General features: G+C 38.4%; 2 protein-coding genes across 3 annotated transcripts in view; both read left to right on the forward strand.

The window, feature by feature from the left end:
• LOC139139265 (thimet oligopeptidase-like) overlaps positions 1-7,827 on the forward strand; it is a 64,396-nt gene extending 56,569 nt beyond the window's left edge. For both annotated transcript variants that reach the window (XM_070708112.1, XM_070708113.1), the window contains exons 15-17: positions 2,623-2,739; positions 2,945-3,876; positions 5,534-7,827. In XM_070708112.1, the coding sequence (XP_070564213.1) occupies positions 2,623-2,739; positions 2,945-3,031 (204 nt within the window). In that variant the 3' untranslated portion in view covers positions 3,032-3,876; positions 5,534-7,827. The remainder of the gene's footprint in view (positions 1-2,622; positions 2,740-2,944; positions 3,877-5,533) is intronic.
• Positions 7,828-10,812: 2,985 nt separating this feature from the next.
• On the forward strand, positions 10,813-23,342 carry LOC139139266 (arylsulfatase B-like). The gene is made up of 7 exons (XM_070708114.1): positions 10,813-11,083; positions 15,177-15,363; positions 15,675-15,850; positions 16,299-16,509; positions 21,192-21,441; positions 21,749-21,915; positions 22,681-23,342. The coding sequence occupies exons 1-7, from the start codon at positions 10,838-10,840 to the stop codon at positions 22,938-22,940; spliced, it is 1,497 nt and encodes a 498-aa protein (XP_070564215.1). The 5' UTR covers positions 10,813-10,837; the 3' UTR covers positions 22,941-23,342.
• Positions 23,343-24,084: the final 742 nt, after the last annotated feature.

A 24,084-nucleotide genomic window follows, 5' to 3' on the forward strand; every position in this document is an offset into this window, starting at 1 on the left:
CTCCGAATTTTCCCTCGTTTTTGCAGTTTTTTAACCGTCGGAATATTTTCTGTGCGAGGAGTGCTCCATGATTCGGTAAAGTATGTATGTTAACTACTGAAATGTTGTTGTTTGAAAACTGTGAACGGCCAAATTTACGAGGACAGCGTTCAGCTTTGTGTAAATGCATGTCTACCTTACTGCTTCTGAATCCATCAACCGATGGATAGTCCCGATTTATCGCGAAGTTTCTCCTGACAGCGAAAGTCAGTGTTACAAATGTATTTTCTAGTACTTTGCGGATGTAAACATGTGTAGCTTATCCGAACTTTGGTGTTTCTTTAGGCTAAAACAGTACCAAAATGTTAGAGGTCGTGTATTTGAGCTCCGATGGAGTAGTCATTTTTGTGTTCCCTGATTTTCGTCAAATGTTGCGTGACAGATGAAATAAAGGTCAGATTTTCGTTTCGCAGGACTGGGGAAGTGTAAACCTGTCTAACTTGTAAATGTTTGTTGTTGTCGGAGATTTTTATGGTAGGGAATGTAAACTTATATTGTCGATATCTAGCAAGAGTTTTCTGTAGCGTCTATGGCTAAATGTACACAGTTTTTATCGTCTAGTTTTTCCCGTTGGCTTCGGCTTGAATCCAAAATGTGATCTTCATCGTTACCAGAACATTCACCATGACTAGTATCAAAAAACCCTCAAAATTCTCTGTGTCATTACTCGGAACGTGCCATGCAAGAGCAAAGTGTACATATTCAGAACGTCAGGTTCATCGTTAATGAGATTCAGTGTTAAGTACGAAGTATTGTTGTTGGGAACCGCTTGGCAAATAAACTTTAATGTATTCAAAGATAGATCGCACAAAGAAACCTCAGCAGTTGCCTGTCCCGTTTTCTCGAGAGTCTATGGACAGCTTTACTATTTGGTTTACATGTCCCTAGGATGACCTTAGTGAGATCATTCATACAGTCAGGAAATACTTAATTTTGTATCCATGTCTATAGTAGCTTCAGGGACTTTGGCCCTATGTTTACATTACACACTTGTATTATCAGTAATTTTCAATATTGCAACATTCAGCTATATGGCACCTAACACTTTTGAGAAATTTGAAAAATTTGAAAAATCCAATTATCCCGAATTAGTTCCAATCGTTTTAAGGGTTAATGAAAGTGTCAGGTCTTCTAGTCCACAAGTCACAATCTTTGAAAATCAGGAAATGATTGATCATGATATCATAAAAAATGATATACCTTGAAAAGTTATTTTTTATCTCAAAAAGTCCTTGAATATTGGTGGAAAATGTCTTCTAAAGTCCTAGATTTTTAAGTGACTTTAAGTGTACGGATGCTGTACGTGACACCTTTCATATACCAATCTGCAACAGTCATCAACAGAAACTTCTCTAATAGATTGTAGACCAATGAATATTATCCTTGACAAGTACTCATAAATTTGTAAATTGATTGACATACTTAAACAAAGGAAACATAAATGAATACATTAACTGACAAAATGAGATGTTCTCAGGTCGTATAATTTTGAAATTTGTTCATTGAAGAACTCTCAGGTTAGGCACTGTACATTCAGTCAAATGTCAAAAATCTGATGTTCACAAAATTTTATGAAGAAAGAGTTATTCTCTCCCATACAAATTTTCCACAGAATTAAGTTATAGAGGTCAATTTTGATTTCAAATCTCCATAAATGTTACAGTGTACCATCGCTTTTCCTATTCAGAGGCTGTTTTATGCACTTTGCTTTCCAGAATTTATCAGAGAATAGTTTGCATTTCTTTGAACTCTTTTGACCACTTGCATACTCTTGCTGTTTCTGTATGGGTGTCAAATGAGCCCAGCATAAAAATGTGGTTTAGCCAAGCCAAAGAAGTGTGTAACAGTTTGGTTAAATAAAAACAATAAGCTGAATTTGCAATTTTTGAGTCGTATATATATATATATATATATATATATATATATATTATATATATATATATATATATATATATATATATATATATATATATATATATATATATATATATATATATAAAATGAATTTAATACACATCATAGACAGAAAATTAGAAAGGGTTGAAACACCAAGAAATGGAGTATTGGAGTATTCAATTTGTGGAATGGCCGTTTTTATTGAGATATACTTTCAAAATATCTGATAAAACTGCACAGTCATGCTGGCTACTGAATTGCATCGATTGATGGGAATAAAACGAAGAGAAACTTGTGACAGCTGCCAAACTTTATTCCAACATAGACATTCAACTGAGATTTGGATAGGTCTTATCACTTTTAACTGGGAGACTTACAGTTGTAATGCTCGCTAATTATCCCACTGTTAATGAAGTACTGAGGCACTGTAGGGCAGTGGTTACGGTACCAGACTCAGTATCGGATGATGGTGAGTCCAAGACCCAGTAAGTCCAGAGTAACAGACTCCCTGTCAAAAGATAGTGAGTTGGAGACGCTAGTCTTGTGTTGTGCCCCTGAACCAGGCACTTTACTCCTTATTGCTCCATTTGATAGTAGGTTATGGATACCTTATCCTGTTTGATGAGCATAAGAAAATAATACTAAAAATATAAAATGCATGTATGTGATTTTTTGTTTTGATTACAGTGGAGTGAAGTATTCTGCATGGACATGTTCTATTCTCGCTTTAAGAAAGAGGGCATTATGAACCCCAAAGTAGGGATGGATTATCGAAAATGTATACTGCAACCAGGTGGCTCCACTGTAAGTAAATCAATGTTTACTGTACAACATTTTTTGAGTCATGCAGGTAAATAGGTTTTTCTATTCTGAGTGCATAATACCATTGGAACATCTACCGGTATGGTATCTTGTAAAGAAGATTAGGATTTTGCAACATGCATATGTACCACATATTGTACCTAAGTCACACAGTAATCATTATGTACTTTTTTGATCATCACTCCAGGATGCAATTGACATGCTGAAGAATTTCCTTGGAAGAGAACCTACCCAAGAGGCCTTCCTGATCAGCAAGGGACTTCAAGAGAAGTAGTGACACAACCAGACATGCTCACATCACAGACAGATACCCACTTCCAAGTGTATGTGTAAATGTTCTCCCGTGAGCGGCTACTTCTGACACTCATCGCGATAGTAGGAGTGAAATAAATGTGATTGTAGTGGATGCCAGTATCAGAGAGATCGGTCAAATTGATATCCTGAGTGCAATTTTCTGAATTAACAAAAGTCTCAACCCATTAATTGCAGTGATTGGAGCAACAACCTCCTGTGTAATTGACACTTAAATAAATAAAGACCAAAATCATATTCCAAACTTTTCAGATGAGCGTTGAAATGTTTAATATATTGACTATCATTAATGTAATGTCTTTCTTAAAACTAATCACGTAAGATGAGAATGTTCATGTGTCTGATTCTTGTTACTGATTGCAAAAAAGCAAATGAGTACAAATTTTATAATTTGACAACGAATTAAAATTTGAAAATTTGGGAACAGAGAGGTTTATTTTGAGGACTCAGTAGAGGCTAACCTGTGTTCCTCTACTCTGATGGTATTGTCAATTTTACATTGCAAGTTCTCATACTATGCATTTTGTAGATGAGTTTTAAAAGGGCCAGTACCTGTAACGTTGCATTAGTTTTCCACAGTTTTTTTTAATGTCAACTTCAGTTTCTTGTTCTACTCCCAAAAGCATGTTGAGATACACAGTATTCAGCTTGACAGCTTAGCCTATACGTGCGTAGACTGCGTTGTTGGCAAGTGAATTCTGATCTGGATTAGAATTCAACTATAAATATTAACGGTGTGTTTTAATGCTTACAGATGCTGTATTGACAAACTACTACCCTTTCAGAATTAGAGCGCGAAGCACTGCAGTGAACTGCAATAAAACTGCTCACACTAATTAGTTTCAGCTGTAACCAGCTGCAAAGTCGACAACATTGTATGTCCCATGCAGACAGTTTGTCTGGGGAAGTTGAAATAAAAAAGATTTGTACATGGACCAGTGCATGGTAATGTTACATTGTATCTTAATCTTGAACACAGGGTGCCAATCGTAAACTCTCATTTACAACTCGAGCCTCAGACAGAGCTAGTTTTGCCTTTGTACAAGCAGACTTTTTGGTCTTTATCAAGTAGCCTTGTTCAACACCAAAGTGGCCACGGCTACAGCGAAACTAATTAGTGTAAGCAGTTTTATTAGCTACTATAGACTATAGTCTATAGAAGCTATTGGGATGGGTATCCGTCCGGCGTCCGTCGTCAGTCTGTATGTATGTATGTATGTATGTATGTATGTATGTATGTATGTAAGTATGTATGTATGTCCGTTTGTGAGGCGTCCGTCCACTCAAATATCTTGAGAACCGCAGTACTTACTGATTTGATATTTGTTGTGTAGATGAAAAATACGATTTTGAGAAACTATTTTTTTAATTTTTTGATATTGTTGAAAATAGGCAATTAATGCCAAAAAAGGTGTTTTTGGTAAAAAATCTTCTTCTTCATAACCGCTGGTCAGACAGCTTTGTTATTTGGTATACAGGTCCCTAGGGGTAACCCAACTTAGACTTGTTCAAATTGTGATGAAATATGCAAATCTGTATTTTTAAGGAATTTTTTGTCATTTTTGGTCAAAATTTGACTTACATTGTATGTAATTCTTGTACTGTATAAACCCTATCAATTCACCCAGAAAAAATAATTAATATGATTTTAAATAATTGAATTAATTAGGAAATCATCAAAGCCAAAATAATTTTAGTGTAGAATTATCAGAAAGTTCAACTTTTTTTGACAGTTCATAGTGAAATGCTTACCATCTTGGAGGATTAAAACATGTAAAGGCAACTTTCCTGAATCCCAACTTTGACATATTCTGAACCGTCATTTATTGTGCCCTGTATGTTATCTAAAAGAAATTGCTCAAAATAGTCAATAGAGATAGAGATAGAGATAGAGAAAGTTCTAATTTCCATTTATGGTTGACTTGGTAAGGATAAAATAAAATTACTTTTTGAGGAAAAAAAATAGAGTGGTCAATTAAAAGAGTGGTCAAAGTGATAGGGTTTTTATGGTAAAGCTGGGCTGTATAAAGATTCCTCATGTGCTATTTATAGCAATTATGCAATCTGTGTAAACAGTGCAATGAAAGTGTAACATGATTCCTTATAATGCTTTTGATGACCTTGAACTTCTTAAGTTTCAAACCTTTGTCTCTTCAGTGTGCTTTCTCTGAGTATGTACAGTCTCAACTTATTAAACAGAACTCAATGTTAATCAAAGATATCCACCTTCTTCATCAATACATGTGTCACAAAAGGTTATTCTCTACATAACTCAACAGAGCTCTGTCAACTGTTGAGTTGCTTGTTCTTTCAAAACCGCTGGTCAGACAGCTTTAATATTTAGTTTACTTGTCCATAGGATGACCTTAGTGAGATAATTTCATACAGTCAGGAAATACTTAATTTGTATCCATGTCTATAGTAGCTTCAGGGACTTTGGCCCTATGTTTGCAGTTCACTGCAGTGGCTTCGCGCTCTAATTCTGAAAAGGGTTGTAAATAGTTGGTATTTCAAAATGCTTCGGAGAGTAGAACAAAAACTTGCAATTGATATGCAAAAACAAAACTTATGAAACAGTCCCTCTAACAAGATCTTTATCATGTATTTTATTATTGTAGAAGTATTTATCACAACTTAAAGGAAAAGTTACAAACTTCAGCTCTGATATTTATGGTTTGCTGTCATCTGACATATTTATGTCAACATTTACTGTCTTTCATACCAAAATTGCATTGCAATACTGCAGTGAAAGCCTATTGAACTTGTATCCTCGATCGACTAGGCAACTGGATAATATATTGAACATGATTGTGAAATGAAATGAAATTGGCTTCAACAGACCACATTTACTGTACAAATACATGTAACAGAGCTCAAACTTTAATGTTTTTTGTGATTCTGGGAGTGACAAATGACACATGGTGACAGACCAAACCAAACATACTCCTGGGAACATGTATCGCTGACAATGAGTAAACTTGCACATTTCCTAACTCTGGCATTTTCCCTGATAGTAATTTCAGTAACTTTGATGGTTCATGGAACGTAAACCATCCTTAGCATATATCTGACCAATCTTTCTGATACTAATTAGTTGATCGATGTCAGTAACCTGTGATGTACTGTAACATATCATTCCTGTAATAAAAAACAACATACATTTTTGTACGTGTAAGAAACTTAAGCTGTGAAAAGTGACAACGATCAACAGTGATTGGCCGGAACTAAACCTATTAGGCTTGATCTTACATAGGCAACAACTTCACAAGAGTAGAATGAGATGTCGGCCACCAGTATACAAGAAGAAAAAAATAAAAACTTTTTTTTCCAAACATTTTGAGGTAAAAACCAGCACTTCATTGAAACTTTGTTTTCTCAGTCTTCCCGGTACACAGCAGCAGTTTCTGTTCAGATGCTTCATCAACATTTGTCTATCATGGACCTCTACTGATGCCCAGCTTGTTCCTGAATTCCAGTGATGTAATTGTGCATTAGTCAAGTGTGCTCTGCCCATCCACCCATTGATTGCACAGTGGAGACAGGATTTGTCTAACTCAGGGGACATAAATTCCACACATATACTCATCAATCATATGTCTGCCAAATGTCAGGGATAAGGGCCCTTATGTTGTAACATCATACTTGTATAAGTAATTTAGTCGGTACTTGAATGGATACCTTTACTGTGATACCTCTGCCATATGGTTCTTCTAATCCATAGTACACACTGTCTGCCAATGGCACCATAAAAAATGCCCTTTCTACTTTAATTAAGGCAGTTGTCATAACTGCAAAATTCTATCCACGCAAATGTTTGATGAGTCAGATTTCAGACTATTTGTTTGCTTCATGGCTGATCTCATCATGGGATGGCATTTTCCTCTTTCAGTTTTCTGGATGTCAGCCATTGATATTTATTTTTGTCCTTGAAATACAGAATCTGATGTGAAATTTCATAAAGCAAATCAACACATTGAGGGTCTCCTCACTAAGGTACTTTCTGGCTTGCTAAGACCTGAAATCACACAAAATTCAAATGCAAGGATTCTGATTAACTTGACAAGAGAGGGGCATTCGTTAGGCCAAAGGGATTCTTTGTACAGCATCTACTCAAATTTCTGAAAGATATAAGGTAGGTCAGTAGTTTAACAGCACATGAAAATTTGACACAAAATCAATATGCCTTTACTTGACAGTGTTCACATACATTATGCACAATCCTATAACTGTGTGCCTCCAGTATAGAGGATACCACTTTACGTCACCACATGGTTCAATAAATTTGCTTCATTTTTGTCACTTTACTGTCTAGGATTTTGATCATGACGATTCACAAGCTTGGAAAGCATCAGCTAGAACTTCAGTGAAGGCTAAGATTTTGAACATTACCAACAAGCTCACTCCAGGGTCTGTGTTTAAACTCACAGTGACTGAATCACATGTGAAGGGATATATTTCACGTGCTTCTATCGATAGTTCTACAACCTGGTTCTTTGCATATGTCAGCTTCACTTGAGTAAACTTAATCAGAATTTCTGAAGCTACTTAATTTCTTTCTTCCTGAACACATCAATATGTTTTAAACTCTTTTTGCCTCTTAAAGTGTGATAAAAATGAAAGTTGTCATATATTTTTCTATTGAATTCCTTTGCCTCTACGAGACTAAGAGAAAAATGGACCCAGTCTGAGCAGCAAATTCTGCCAAAGCAAAGCATTGGTATGTGTGAAGTAACAGAAATAAATGGTCATTTGTATGGATACCTAGTTTGCTTTGTGGTCATTTTTAGCTCACGTGTGTAAACACGTGGGCTTATGTCATAGCGATGTCTGTCTGTCTGTCTGTTTACACGATAACTCAAAAACGCCTAAACGGATTCAAGTCAGATTTGGTACACAGGTACCATATGCTCCTTGCAAGAAGTGATTAGATTTTGGTTAGTGTGGCTTGCATATTACACCATAGGGACACAGTGTTTTGGGCAACCCTCAGACCTGAAGGATAGGTGCGATAATGTAACCCGGGGCCTTGCGACTTCAATGTTTCTGCTCGAGCGCAGACTCCCGGCGCGGCGCTGACCCTCCATGGCAACTTTTGTGTGGCATCCAGGCTACATTATTGCAGATATTACCCAACGGAAAGCAAGCCTATGTTGTCACCCGAATATAATGGCCAGTTTTATGTGTGTTTGTAACGCACATGCAATTTTATTGAAAATGTAAAGAAAAATCCTCTACTGTCACTTGTGCCAGTCGCAGACGACACCGCAAATTTCTTTTCAGTGTTCTAGAATGTGCTCATGCGTAGACGGCACTTTTAAACTTTTCCAATCAACTGATAACCGGTATTATAAACAGTTTTGAAAACATCCAGTAACTGGTATCTTTGCATGTACCGGCTTCAAACTCAGTCTTCCGTAACCGTAAATGAAAGAATCCCGACAGATTGCTTGCGTGTATACATTAGATTAAGGTACACTGCGTTTCATCATAGACCCGTTTTTCTCGAGGGTCTATGGTTTCATATATATGATACTACAGAGGACGAAAACGACAATTCTCCATACCGTTAAAATTGCCGTTCTGTTAAAATTTTCTCCGTTTCTGACAAAAAATTGTCCGTTCTGACAAAAATTAATTTCTGCCCGGAGACATTTCTCCGTTCGCTATCGAGTGCTTAGAAATCAAATAAGAGCTACTCATCGGCGTACCTGACACACATATTACATATGATACTAGTAAGGCCCAAAAAATAAAAAGTTTGTTTCTCATCCTCGCGCGCGTTAATTCAGACCCGCCGTGTCAATCATTTTTTCTGCTCATGAGGAAATAAAATGAAAAAAAAAATAAATAAAAATAAACGCAAAAATACGCGACGATAGTGTATAACACAGTGCTGTATAAAACAAAACTGTAAACAAAATAACTGACACTAACATTCCATTCAGAACTGTACACATATGTCACTATTCTAGTAAGCTGTAATGACTGTGCATTGCTGCACTAAAGTCAAACCACAGAACTGTTGCTGTACAAAAATACTAAAGCAACACTGCTGTGCATTTATCTCTACGTGCAGTCCTATGTTGTTTTCACATTTTTTGAAGAATAAAAAAAATTGAGAAGAAAAAAAACCCGCGTCACCGCATCATTTTTGCAATATGTCTAGGATGAGAAACAAACTTTTATTTTTCTTGGCCTAATAGCATGTTTACCGAAACAGTTGTGTAATGACGGCTGAGGAGGTGTAATTGAAGGGCGACACATGTTCTACATCATCATTTTACGGAAACCTGACAAATAAGTTATTTCATGCGGATATGTGTGGATATATAACTATCGTTAAATCCCAGCCGAACTACATTGTACACTTCGATTCCCACCTCTCAAATGATATAAGATGCATACGTGTTTTGCTTGTTGTGTTGTGCTTTGGCCATAAAACCATATTCCCTGTCAAAAATGTCTTCGCTAGACATTTCTAACCCGTCGAACGCCGGTCTCTGTTATCGTGCCATTGATTACCAAAGACAAAGAAATAGTCTTACAAATTTACTCTTTGAATTTTACAGTATCCATCGGTGCAATTGAAATGAACTCGTAAGCTTAGAGCTTTCTGACCAAATACCGTACAACCACATCAGTCACGGATAAGCTTTGACGTTTGACGTATAGTCAAAAACCTTCCAACCAACCGCGACCAGGGGGAGGGGATACTCCCGATATATTCACAGGGGATGTGCCGCCAAACTTAGAAGCACCTACCCGTGTATACTTCAAAACGTGACCTATTATTCTGGATTTATTATCAAAATCAGGTCTACAGTGAAGGACTTCAACTGCTATTCACTAAAACTCTTAAAAGGGATTAGATTGATACCCCAAGGGACAACCTTACAAGTTCGCAGCAGTTGAACAGCGTAATGCATATCACGGCCAGCCGGCGGTCTTCACAAAGTTTGGAAGTATCTTCAAGTTGCTTAACGTCATTCTTGTGCGTTTTCAGACGGAAAGTCTGCTTAAAAAGTTATGTTTTTGTCGTTAAAAGGTTACTCATTCTGGCTGCACATGCCCGTAACATCATTCAACGGGAGTACCCCACCCCGGGACTGCGCCTTTAATTTAAAACCGCCGCGTATCTGGGAAACCAGCTAGTATTGTTTCGAAACACACACACATATACACCTGCACATACAAACACACATACACACTCATCTGCATACACACATACAAATTGAATCAGGTGTGGATTTGATAACAGTCAACGCTCGTGAAATCGTCCGGGGCTGTGTAGTATACACTGATCCCGAGCAGAAGTGGACGTCGATGTCTTGACAAAAATACATTTCACAGTAGAAAATCCGTCTGAAGAATCAGTATCAGCGTGACCTCGACGCCGATTGATATAGATTATGGTAACCATAACCAGGTGCACCACTTGCAATATACAGATTAACTGACCTGTCGATACCCACCCGGTCAGTTACCCTACACGTCAGCAGTAACACCATATGTAGGACAAGTTTAATATGCAAATGAACATAGACAGGAAACACATTTGCTATGTGCACAAGGTATATCTCTCTTCAATGAGTCATACCAACAAAGTTGTCGAGCATGAAATGAATAATTGCCTCTTGACACAGTTATTGAATTCTTCTTGTATGCCTCAACCTGTTTGACACAAATGTATATTAATTTTTAAAATGCATATTAAACCCGAAGCCCTATACCCATACTGCGATTAATATAGCACACACTGGACACTGAAATGTTAGTTCTACTGTTGTGGTTATTTTATTTTCCAATTTTCGCAACTGGCCTCGCCAGTCCGAAACCACACATTATCTTCATCCTAGCCGATGACCTTGGCTGGCACGATGTTGGTTATCATGGTTCGATCATCGAAACACCGAACATCGACCGATTGGCCGCCGACGGAGTCAAGCTTGAAAACTACTATGTAACTCCTCTGTGTTCACCAACCAGATCTGTACTAATGACGGGACGTTACCAGGTAACTTACGATTACGTGTCGAAAAGAGTTGAAAATATATCATTTTTTATTTTAAGTAGTTTTCTACATAGCCTTTCGGCAGTAAAATATTCGAAACCAGGTGAAAGTCGATAAAACAATTCAATACTAAGAAAAAGTAAAACTCATAAATGCTAAATCACAGTAACAATTTTGTTGAAATCGTAAAAAACTTCCAATATCATCGAGAAAAGATGCGTCTCTAATCTTGAATATATGCGTTACAAATTGTCGTCGCGCTGGAGCGACTTCGGACGTTTGAACGTCGCAATATAGGCACACTCCATACTTACTGCAAATGCCATTCCGTGGTTTCGTCATGTGCATAAAAAAGGAAATGTTTTAAAGTTTTGTTTCACTGTGTAATAAAAGCATTTCAATATACTTCCAAAGAATAATAGTTTTGAAACTTTTGTTTCTGTTTTTAGTATTAGTCTTTTAACATAACCGTAAACTTGTTTCATCTGCGCATTACTTATGTACTGAATAATCTTGTCGCCAAATGAATCAGCGCAAAATGCGCCAGCCTGTTTATCTAACAATATGCAAACATCAAATTTCAAAAGCATACAGTAACCATTACCCCTCATCTATTTCCCTAATACATTAAAGTCTATACCATGCCCTGCCCGTCGCATTTTGATTGGTCGAGCTGAACCACGTGACTGACGACAAATATACAGTATTAGTTTGTTTACATGACCGTGAATACTGTCGTAACTTTACAGCTCAAACGTAAATCATAACCAATCACAAAATAAAATGGAGCACTTTTGGGCCAAGTTGAGATACTTTTTTCTGTAAACATCTCCGGATTTGCAATTTTTTTTAAAGCGAGCGTGACAGTGCGTCGCGTATTGCTCAGTTCTGGGGCCAAGTTGTCGTTCGCTTGGGAAATGTTCGCAAATTTTGACGGTTTTCTTTGGTTCGTTGATAAAATAATGGAAATAAAAGACTCATCCCTGACCACTATCATTTATGTATTGGCGCAGGCTCGAGCTCGAGGAAAGCCAAAATTAACGGGCTCGACAAGCCTCGGCTCATTGACTTTTGGCTTTCCTCTCGCCCTTGCCCATAAATAAATTAATGGTCAGCGCGTTTCAATATTTGTTCTGATTATCTACTCTGAACTTTTAGCATAGCATCTGTATTTTTATTCTCGACATGTATCTTGGTGATACTTTTATCATTTTCAACTGTTGTGTTTATTTTTGGTACTATGTTATATTTTAATTGTAAGTGTTTGTAGTTTGTTGTATATTTTGTATTTTTATTCAATGCATGAAAATCCATTTGTGGATGACTTCGTTACAGTGTTAAAAAAAAAAAGTTCAAAATTCAAATATCCATGTCGCACCCGTTCAGATTAGTCCAAAATTGTCAAATCTGTGATGCAGTAGCGTATGAACGACTTTATCGAGTCACATGTATGCATGCTGTCAATCACGTTATAAAAGTCAAGTTTGCGTATCCATTACCCAGGTAGGGATCAAATTACTTACATCATATTTATCCTGGTAAAAGTTGGAAATCAAAGAACTCTGCTTCATATCTTGATATGTTCCTACAAGTAGGTACTAATGGGCTACGCACTAGCTGTATGACACAATGGATGATTTCGAGTTTGAAATCATAAATTATCCCCACTTGTCAAGTAATATTCCCTATATCATACCAGTATATTGATGGCGCAAATGCAGCGATCTGATTGGTCGAGACGCAAAATGAACCTTGATATATTGGCGATATACCATGGCTTGCACACGCGCGAGCTATCGGCAAGAGCCAAAATCTTTTTTTGACGTTCTATGCGAGAATTTTAATATACTGTTATGATATAATAGCAATAAACACACCAAGCGAAGGTATACCACTCGATTTTGACCAATTCACTTCATATATGCACTCGCTATCGCTCGTGCATATATGTGGTGAACTGGTCAAAATCTCGTGGTATACCATCGCTGGGTCACGGTGTGCTTTATTGCTTAATTATTACCACCTTTCTACAATACTGAACGATGTAACCTCGGCAAACATGGTTCACACGTGGCAATTTGCTTACTTTGCGCAGGTGGCTGAAGCATACGCTAAACTTGACTTTCGATATGTACCACGAAACTTTATGAAAGACCAACGCAGTCTGGTACCCCTGCCTAAACTACTTTTGATGCTACTTTACTGCATATATTTCCTGTAATCAATCCTACAGCATGACGTGGAAAATGTGCCGTCTAGTTAATTAAAATAAAAAATAAAGATGACGCCCTATAAAGTTTTCTAATTAGCATGGGAATAATTTACTTAGTCATTTTGATATTCGAAGCGAGCAATCCCTATTTTGCTCGAACGCTGTGTGTTTCTCATAGCTGAGCCTAACATTCCGTGACATTTCGCGGCCAAATGCTATATCTAGTTGAAATAGGTATATCGACGTATCGATATTTCGGCAGAGAGAGACTTGCACAAGTGAAAGTTTATTTGATTTTCACACTTGCATTTTCGGTCCGTCCCTATATATACCGATGTATCGATATCCCCCGTATGACAATCGACATACGGGACATTCTGGATTATCTAGTACTTCTGTTTTGCAATCAAACTCCATCAATCTAACTTTTTCAGAATTCACAGCGTGTGCAGTACATTTTGCGGCCATTCAATTGTTGAAATAAGATATTATATAACTCAAATTTGAAGTTATCTGGGAAATATGATTTTCCGTAACATGTTGAGGAATGTTCGATTCTAACCTTGCTATTGATCGAATGCTCGATGTTGTTATCAGTGTACCCCTTGAAAACAACGATTACTGCCGCGGAAGTAAAGGCTCCAAAAAACGTGACCGTGGGCAATTTTATTTGAACAAGATAAAGAGTAATGATGTTATCATCATCATTTTTATGTCGTAAACCTTCCATGTGTGCATTGTACACATTTGCCACATCACATTCCGATGACGACAGACATACACCGAAAGTGACCGTTCGTCACTGATATTTGCTACTTCTACTTGTACAAGTCTATCTTCGCTTCTCTTTACCATGTCATCTATCTTGAACGACACCATGCTGTTCCATCGGGACTGTGTCAATGACAATGACAATGACAATGACAATCCTCAGGGGGGAGGGAGGGTACCCGACGCATGACATCCACGGTATTACCTGGGCAAAACAATTACTAGCTCTCATGTTATGACTAACCACATTTAATCCTGCGAGTGAGCTAATTTACATCAGACTTTCACATTCGTCGCCATAGTTCCTTTTCCAAGCTAGGTTTTATATAGTTAGCACTTGGAAATAGCTTAAAATCCATCCACAAAGAAACAGCGAATAACGATCAAACGAACGCAAATGCCACTACCAACAAGGCTCTGTAGTAACATAAAATTGTATAAATCCTTAACACTTTGACATTTTTCGACATTTTTTGCATTCTTACATCTTGCAACAACGTCACAAATAACCTTGCAACGAATTTAGCCCATAACGTCCCTCGCCCGCATCCCCGCCAAATCGAATGCGACATCCTGGCAATAGGTAACTCTATTAGGCTAAAAACTGAAGTACCGAGTTCATATACATGTTCAGGAATTCTTCAAGCATTGCAATACAGAAACCGGGAAGCTCAACCCTTATGACGTAACAAAACAATTTCTTTACAATATCCTTACTAATAACATATTTTAGATTACTAATGCCGGTGAACTTGTGTCCCGAAGGGTATACACTCAGATTTACAGTAACCTCACCCGAATGGAGTGAATGAATTTCACACAGTATAGAATTAGTTTACCAACTTAATGTAAAAATAGTATGAAAGTATATGTATTTGCATCAGAAGAATTTCTATAAATGCACATATACAGTATAGAATTTCTATACATACACATTTACATTCGACTTCCTACCTACAATTATTTTACGCATTCCCAAAAACGATATATATTAACCATCAGACTGCATATTGCTGATCAATAACCACAACAATAAACGAACACCTTGAGAATTGTGTATACATGTCAACTAGTTCTATTTAACAACAGATAACCGTTTTTGTGATTCAACAGACTCACACAGGCATGCAACATAATGTTCTTGTTGCCCAAGAACCAAAGTGTCTCCCACTGGACGAAACTCTTCTTCCACAGAAATTGAAAGAAAATGGCTACTCAACCCACATGGTGGGAAAATGGCACCTTGGATTTTACAAGTGGGACTGCGTGCCAAATCATAGGGGTTTTGATACCTTTTTCGGTGAGCGACACTTCAGTTGGTTTGCCCACGGTGCATGAGCCTGTTAGTTCATTTTCTTTAAAAGGGGCGTTATATGCAACGTGCAGTTTGTTAAGATTTCCATGAAAGTACCCGCGTATTGTAGTGTTTGTTTTTTTCGGTTGTAGATTTCCCAAGTAGAAGGAGAATATGAAAAATGCTATCGACATGCCCAATTTGCAATATTTTGCATAAAACATGTAATGGGAAGCACGTCATCGTCATAATTATCGTTATGATAATAAGTCTTATCACCAACACTGACATCACATTTCCCTTGGCATTTGTCTCAGGTTTCTATTTGGCATTGGGAGACTATTACAACCACTCAAGACCCACTGGTGGACATTGGGCCTATGATCTCCGGGACAATGACAAAATGGTGGCAAAAGACTACGAAGGTGAATACTCAACCTTCTTGTTTGCCAGGAAGTCACAGGAAATCCTTTGGAATCACAATCCAGATGTCGTAAGTATTATTGTGATCCAATGTCTTGCCTAGAGTCCATATTGCATTTACTTCTTGGACTTTTCTGTCTGTTAAATATCGTCAATTTTATTTCACTTCTTTTAAATTACACAATTCAACTACCTAAGCATATTGGCATATCTCCATTAAGTTATGTTTCAGAAAATGCAAATTATCAAAACACCGTCATCACAGTTATCATGTTGTCGTTTGACATGGATTGAGACCAATATCAAGTGTTACTGTTGAAATTTACTCTTAGCTGAAGCTTGACTTTCCATGTCCCATACCCTACATGTTTAGTTGTTGATCGTTTCACAGCAATATATATTTACGGGTGTTCTTCATTGCATATCTAAAAATATACGGAAACTGGTTTATTTATAGGCTATGTAATTCTTACGCATGTTTTTTATCCACAATTCCTATCTGCTGTTTTGTTTTGTAGCCCCTATTTCTATACCTGTCATTCCAAGCCGTTCACGGCCCTCTCCAAGTTCCTGCAAAGTACTCCGACAAATACGTCGGTAAGATAGACGATGAGGACCGTAGAGTGTACGCCGGCCTCACAACGTGCATGGACGAAGCTATCGGTAAAGTCGTCAACACGCTAAAGACAACTGGTCTCTGGAATAACAGTCTGATAGTGTTTTCGACAGGTTGGTGTCTTCTATCATTTTTGTTTACACAATATAGGCTGTTCTCTGTTTCAAATCCCCTTTCTTATTGCACAATAAGGAAGCATCAACTAACTAACATGGTAACTTCATCTATCAGACACTGCTAAAAGACAGCGACAATAGATTGCGCAGTCATCGGATCATTATTTCAAAATCTGTCTTTGCATGGTCGCTTTTAGACTCGATGTTTTAACGTGAGAGAAGAAACAAAACGGTAAACTCAGCAATTTCCTTTAAGACGAAATTTATTACAAAAAATAAAACTAATCGCTAAGTCAAGGGATAGAATAGAAACTGTAAAAGTTTACCGGCTACTTGTTTCAGCTGGGACGGTCCAAAGCTCCAGAGTTGAGTCTGACACTGAGACAAATGAACAATCCTTTGGCTTGATTGCAGGCTTGAGGTTGTGCAAAGTCCATAGAATAAATCCAGCGTGGCAGTGAAGGTCTTGAAAATCTTGAAATTAATACTGCATGAGTTTCCAAAGTCTTGGTGTAACACGCCGGTGACACGATCGCAAATGTCTGACTGAAAATTGTTCATTCCCCTATTTATACTCAAATGGTTACATAAGAGAACTTAAGATCAATCTAGAACTTCTATTGATATGCTAATTACTGCTTTAAAATATCTCCACTTGTGAATAATTGAATTTCCAGAAAGTTGTAAACATGACTAATTTACTTCAAGGTCATGAAGGACAGTGACCTTAAAGGTATGGAAATCGATCCCAGGGCCTAGGAGTGGCACATGTAAAACAGTGTGTATCTTTGCGTCAGAGGCGGAATAAATCTATTTATCCAGGAAATCTTAATCCCGACTGCTATGTTTGTACGCACATAGAGCCAGTCGACGTTAGGGACACAAAAAACAACACAAGGAACAAACAGGCAGTGGTTTGAACAAAATCAATGTACCCGGTACTTCACCGATGTCTGTAACTCAGTACATGAAAATATTCGTAGCTTGACGCACTTTGAACATAGCTCGTAACAAGTGAGAGCGGAAAGCCCACAGAACTACGTGTACAACTATAACAGCCACTCATGTAGTTGGCGCTCAGTGAAGATTTTTCGATCAACAACTTTGACGGATGATGGACTGACCTTTTCTACCGCAATTGTTATCTCCCTCGATTCAGCACAAAATTTTCGTATGGACTATTGATGCGGTGTTTACAGTTGTTACGTAGTGGTAATCCTAGTCGTATTTACGAGTGCTGCGTAAACAGTCACTGAATAAATTTGCACGCATTTACGAGCACTGGATATTACTACCGTTTTTAATCGAAACCGTCCGTATACGCACATGACAGTTGTGACAAAAACAACACAAAAATCTGGCGTACATTGTTACTGCATTACTTTGACCAAAAAATCACCCAAATGCCGAACGGTGATCATACAGAACTCTGCTGCAGGTTTCTGGACTAAACGACCCCAACCGACGGGTCCCAGTCAACTGTGCCGGGCTCGACGTCTACTCTATCAGCGTCAACTCAAACTTTCACTCCAGAAAACTTTACCCCCACAAACTGGGAATATACTAAATTTACCTTGAAAAAAATTCAAACTTTGTATCGTATTGAAAAAATCTTCCCGGGCCACGGAGCAAATTAAAAAACCAACAAACCCCAACAGAAACAGTTGAATGATCATTAGTGTGCAAGGTCGCTGTATTATATGTCAGGGTGAAAAAATCTAGCTTGAAATTTCTGGACAGTACAAACGGCGGGGCAGAATTAGACAAGATTACGACCAATGTGTTACCGCCGATGGTACATAACTTACTGTTGATAGCAGGTAGTTCGGTGTCCAGTGAGAACACGATTCCGAATATATCACGGCTGTTGATTTGAGCTGCCTCCGATCGAAAATTTTCAACACAAAGACATGATGTCAATAATTTTGCGAGATTATAAGTACCCGCTGTCTTCTCGCCAAATAGCTGCGATCAAGATCATTATGATAGAAGCAATTGACCGCCGAACACCTGCTTGCTGATCTTATACACAACGTGTAAAAATTGATTATTCCTGCTGAGAAATACGACAGCAAATATTGCAATGTGAATTTCTTACTATCTTCCTCGCAATGGTTTGCATCTGTGTTTATTTTATCACGGTCACTGGACCATTTCTGACGATCATTTACATACAAAGAATCAGTTGACACTCATCGTGGGAACACATTGCAAAGACGTTCACAAAATTTTCATCACATTCATCACATTACCGTAATCCCCGTTTCAAAGACGTAGGAAATGTATAATGATTTGTTTATCTTGAAAATTCCCGAACTGAAGCCTCTAAATACAAAATGATTTTTCTTCTGAACAACTTCCCGACAACTTTACAATCACACTCTGGTCATCACATGACGGTTGTAACCGTACATGTGCTGCTGCCATGGAGAATCAAAAGACTTCAAATCAACAGTCAAAACGTACGGAAAAAATATCAATATCCAAGCAATGTAAAACAATAATTTGATAAGGTCAATTTATTGTATATTGTAAAAAATCTCCAGACCACTCGGAACAGCGTAAGATTATGATCTCACTCATTCGAATACTACACTCACACGGTAGGGTAAAAATATGGGAACTCAGATCGTTATATACTGCTTCCGTCAAACGAGTCCGCTTATCTAAAGACAGTAAAAATGGTAAAAAAGACGGTAAAATGACCATAATTATTATTGCTTGTCTCTGTAAATTTTGCCGACTATTCGTTAGTAGTTGTCGAATTTCTTGAGTTTGTCCGAAAACTATTTCAGTGAATGACGTAAGTTTCAAGACACACCCGAGTGCGAACGCAATATCGATATGGAGATAGCAAAATCAGTCACAGACAATCGAGGAAGAACATAAGAGTCTATTAATCTGCGATTTAATTCATCCTAGGTTACCATGAAAGTAAAAAGGTAATGTTGTGCCCTGGTTGGGAAAGAAAAGTTGATTAAGTTTTCAAAAAAACGTCAGCTAATACTCGAACAATTTAGTAAAAAACTAGCTCAGAAAAACGTATAGAGAAGAACGACATCACTGATCACGGCGATCTTCAGATCTTTTATCATGTTTCAGTCTGAACGGTCAACATTTGATGCTATAATCTATGTCAAGTGTCTCTTTTTGGTCAAATCCGACAGAGATGAATCAATCACGATTTAGTTTCATCGCCCCGACCCGACAGGAAATACATGGGCACCTGTATACATGTAATCGTGGCATAAACGTATCCAATGCCCGTCCACTGCATGAGCCATTGACTAACCGTGCATCGCGAGCAAACAACGGTTTTGGACGTCACGAGAGCATTTTTTTTCGCAATCTGTGAGCGGTTGAGTGGTTTGGGTAGGCTGCATACATGTAGATCGGAATCGAGTTGATTTCGGCGGAAAACAGTTAGAAAGTAGTTTTTCGTGCTCCGTCCAAATTGGATCCGCATGTTGCCGGTTTTGTCCATGGTAATCAGCAGAGCTGTGGTGGGAGGCCGTATAACGCCGGGAATACACGTCATCGTACGCAGGGCTATGCCACAACATACTTCCAAAGGCGATCTATCGTAAAATATCGTACTGCAGGTCAACATATACACATCACCCATTCATAGGCCTACAGGTACACATATCAACGAACAAAAAGGGAGAGGCAATCTGCTTGAAACCATGAAGTAGTCCGTTTGTGTCTGAATTCATTGAGGCGCGTGTTCAGTAACCGTTGGTCAAGTTTTTTCGTTCAGTAGTAAGAATCGTTTATTCATTGTTGACATCGTAATCGATCCGATGTACACACCAAATGTTTGATCGTTTGCACCTTTGCGCGTCCCCTCGTGATTGGCAGCTGTTGAATGCTTTCATCTATTGTTTGTTGGACGCTTCGAACACAGCATCGAAGCAGTTTTGGCATAGAAAATCAACTTAAAATGGAAAAAGTGAGAGAATTTCGCCAACAGGGTGATGCCACAAGTATTCACAAAACGTAATATGTTGGAACAGTGCTTTAATTTACACAATGGTTGTTGAAAGATCCAGATTTTCGGGAGCATTCGTTGACGTTGTTACCATGTGCCACTCATGTTGGATTATGAATCCCCAGGGAGATAGGGAATGTTCTAGATTGATTAAACTCAGGTCATGAGTATGGGGAAAATGACCTACATAACAATATAAATCTGCGACCAAGACATTCTCAAATTGCATTCTCTCATTTTCAACATCGTTTTAATGAGTATTGTGTCATTATGCTTTTATGAGAGTTAAAAGATATGTTGCATTAAGTCAACTGCGCAGACTCGACTGGACAGAGCTAGTGAAAGAAGCAAATGTTCACCCGTCAAACTTAACATATTCACAAGTGATCACAGAATTTACATGAGAAGCTATTGCAAACAACATTTATTGTACTGACAAGTACTTAAAGCAGGGAGCCTGAACGAAATAAAGTCTTTGTTTTCAATACAGCCATGTTAGGAAGTGGAATAGCATAGTTTATTGTTTGTTGTGACGGCGAGGAAACTGTGACTTCATTCCCAAAGAAGCACGTGACTTTGTGGATTTAGAAATGTAAAAGCAAGGGTCAAACTGGGGCGTTCGATTGAATTATGTGATAACAACCATTCTCAAAACCCTGAGCATCAATAGCAATTGTTTCTACTTCAGACAACGGAGGGGCTGCAAATCATGGAGGGAGTAACTGGCCATTGAGAGGTCAAAAGGGTTCTCTTTTTGAGGGAGGCGTGAGGGGTCCTGCCTTCGTAAGTGGTCCTGTCTTGAAAAACAGTGTCAGAGGAACAGTTAACAGAGATCTGCTGTACGTTGGCGATTGGTTCCCAACGTTTGTACACCTGGCCGGCGGCACAACCAATGGTACAAAGCCATTAGATGGTCTAAACCAGTGGCAAACTATCAGGTACTTACTGTCACACAATTTGTTACCTAATAAAGACTTTTTCCTCATCGGAACACCTGACGGGCTGATTAAGAAGCAGACGCCTTCAGAGAGATTGAAAGACAGGGAGTGAGTAGTGTGAAAGATGAAAGACTGTTATAGATAGACAGAGAGAGCCTGTAAGAGAAACAGGGTGAATTTCTTCTCGAGAAGCAAGAATAAGTTCATATACCTTTTGTCTCTTCAAGACAAATCTTGACTGTCGCGTATAAGTGTCAGATACCTTATTTCCTAGCATCTTCATTAATATTTTTCATCACATTTGCAGTCGGGATATGCCCTCACCGAGAAAGGAAATTTTGCACAACATAGACCATCTAGAGTCCCACCCACTTCATTCAAGTAGCGAACCATTCCAAGACCCTTCTCTATTTGATATCCGGATCTCAGCGTCTATAAGGATGGGCGACTGGAAACTCTTGACAGGAAGAACTGGTAAGCGTCGCACAATGCACACATACTATAAGAACCTCTCTTACAGTCTGGGGGAGTAACTAATAATGTTAAACCACAGGGGACAGGGGTAAGTCCCGTAGGGTTGGGGAGCAGTGGGGATCTTTGTGCAATAGTTTATGCCACGGTTTATTTATTAATTTTGATTGTGAAATAAATATTTCGACGCCAAACCGCCTGACTGCTTTCTTTATTACCTAAAAGTCATTTTCTCCTCTCCAACCTGTGTACGCACCATCGTATTTGCTCCGCAAACATTGCCAACTGGTTAATAATCGGCTGTCCGTATCAGCGGATTAATTGATTAAGTCAACGCCACATCTGTTCAACACGTCATATTTTAGTCAGTTGGCAATGTTTTCGGAGCAATTAAAGTGGTTTGTGCACAGGTTGGGGAGGGGATATGGACTTTTGGATAATAAAGAAGCAGTCAGACGGTTTGGAGTCTAAATCTGTTTTAGAAATATTACGGTCAAAATTAATAAAACACAACAAAATAATATAAAATAAACCGTTGCACAAAGAACCCCACCCCAACCCAGCGGACTGACCCCTGTCCCCTGTGTTTTGAAATATAAGATATTGCCTACCAGCATTACCGAGTGCAAGTGTCTGCAAAACGAAAACAGAACTTATTAAAGAAGACTGTACTAATATCTTCCTAAAACTGTCAGGACGTCTATCGCCCCATCCATTCTTGTACAAGGCAGTCGTTATGTCTACCATTACTTTTAATTTTTTCAACAGGAGCTAATTTTTGGACAACCCCTCTTGGGCTCGGCTACAGCGAGGATAACACGGAACATGGTAACCCTGTGTTATTTAACATCAGAGATGATCCCGAGGAGAGAGAAGACTTAGTTAACTGCCGGCCTGATATTGTGCACAGACTTCTAAAGCGACTTCATTTCCATAATAGCACCGTAGTGGTTCCAGTTCATTTAAAACATCAAAAAGAACTTTCTGATCCTATATTTCATGACATGGCATGGTCTCCATGGGAGTAAACTCCGAGAGGTGATTAATGCGAGGAGACTCTCGTAATGTTTGCAGATATGATTAAAATGAGTGTAATATGATAATTCTTATGTCTCTAAACGTAGCCCTTTTAAACAACAAAGTACCTGGAAAGTGCCGGCAGCTGAGCGATGCTGTTTTAAATCAAGATAGTTGAATATGGCAAATCTACATAAAATGAGAGATAGCATAATTGTTGTGATTCATTACAAATTTCGTGCCCACAGAGGAATAGACATTCTTTCTGCTGGTGACGTTCTCTAACGCCAATTACCGCTGAGGTCCTTTGTTCTGTGTCATAGGCTTTGAACTGAAATAGTCATCAATTTTTGTAAGAATCTCTTCTAGAATAAATGCCCTCGCACTGGCACAGCCATCTCTAGAAACCTAAAGAGTGTGGGACCTCTGTGTTGTTGGTTCTTTGCATCGTGATCTCTCACAAGTGTCATATATATTGCACCGCTTAAATATTTTGTCGCCATCTAGTTGTCTGCCATCAGAGTAATTCAGTAAATTCTCGATCGGTTTCGAACTCAAACCTACAATATCCATTCACCTAGCGAAGACATCTGCGATCATAACCGCTCCGCTAAATTCCCCACCACTTTTTGAGTATTCTTGACACGTGGAGTTATCACCCCCCGCACCAGTTTGGTAGTGTCAATCGTCGATTCCGCTTTGCGCTTACACGGCCCATGGACGTATATACACGTCAAACTCTTGAGTGATTCCAATGAAGGGTAGGAGTAAGTTATTACAAAAATGAAGGGCGACGCCCTGATCATTAACGTTTATTTATGGGCAAGGACGAGAGGAAAGCCAAATATTAACAAGCCTCGCCCGTTAATTTTGGCTTTCCTCCCGCCCGTAAGTAGTCAGGGCAGAGTCTGTTATTTCCATTATATTATCAACGAACCCAAGAAAACCATCAAAATTTGCGAAAATTTTCCACGCGAAAGACAACGGGTCCCAGAACTTGTACTACTCAAGCCCGGAGGCTTTTTTTGGAAAGAAGTTTCTAAACTTGGACCACAAGTGCTCCATTTTATTTTGTGATTGATTATGATCTTTGTGCAAATCACAATTTAAGTTTTAGCTGAAAGTTTACGATACTGTAAGTTTATATTCACGAGC

The sequence above is a fragment of the Ptychodera flava genome, chromosome 8, assembly GCF_041260155.1.
Source record: "Ptychodera flava strain L36383 chromosome 8, AS_Pfla_20210202, whole genome shotgun sequence".
Taxonomy (NCBI): Eukaryota; Metazoa; Hemichordata; class Enteropneusta; family Ptychoderidae; genus Ptychodera; species Ptychodera flava.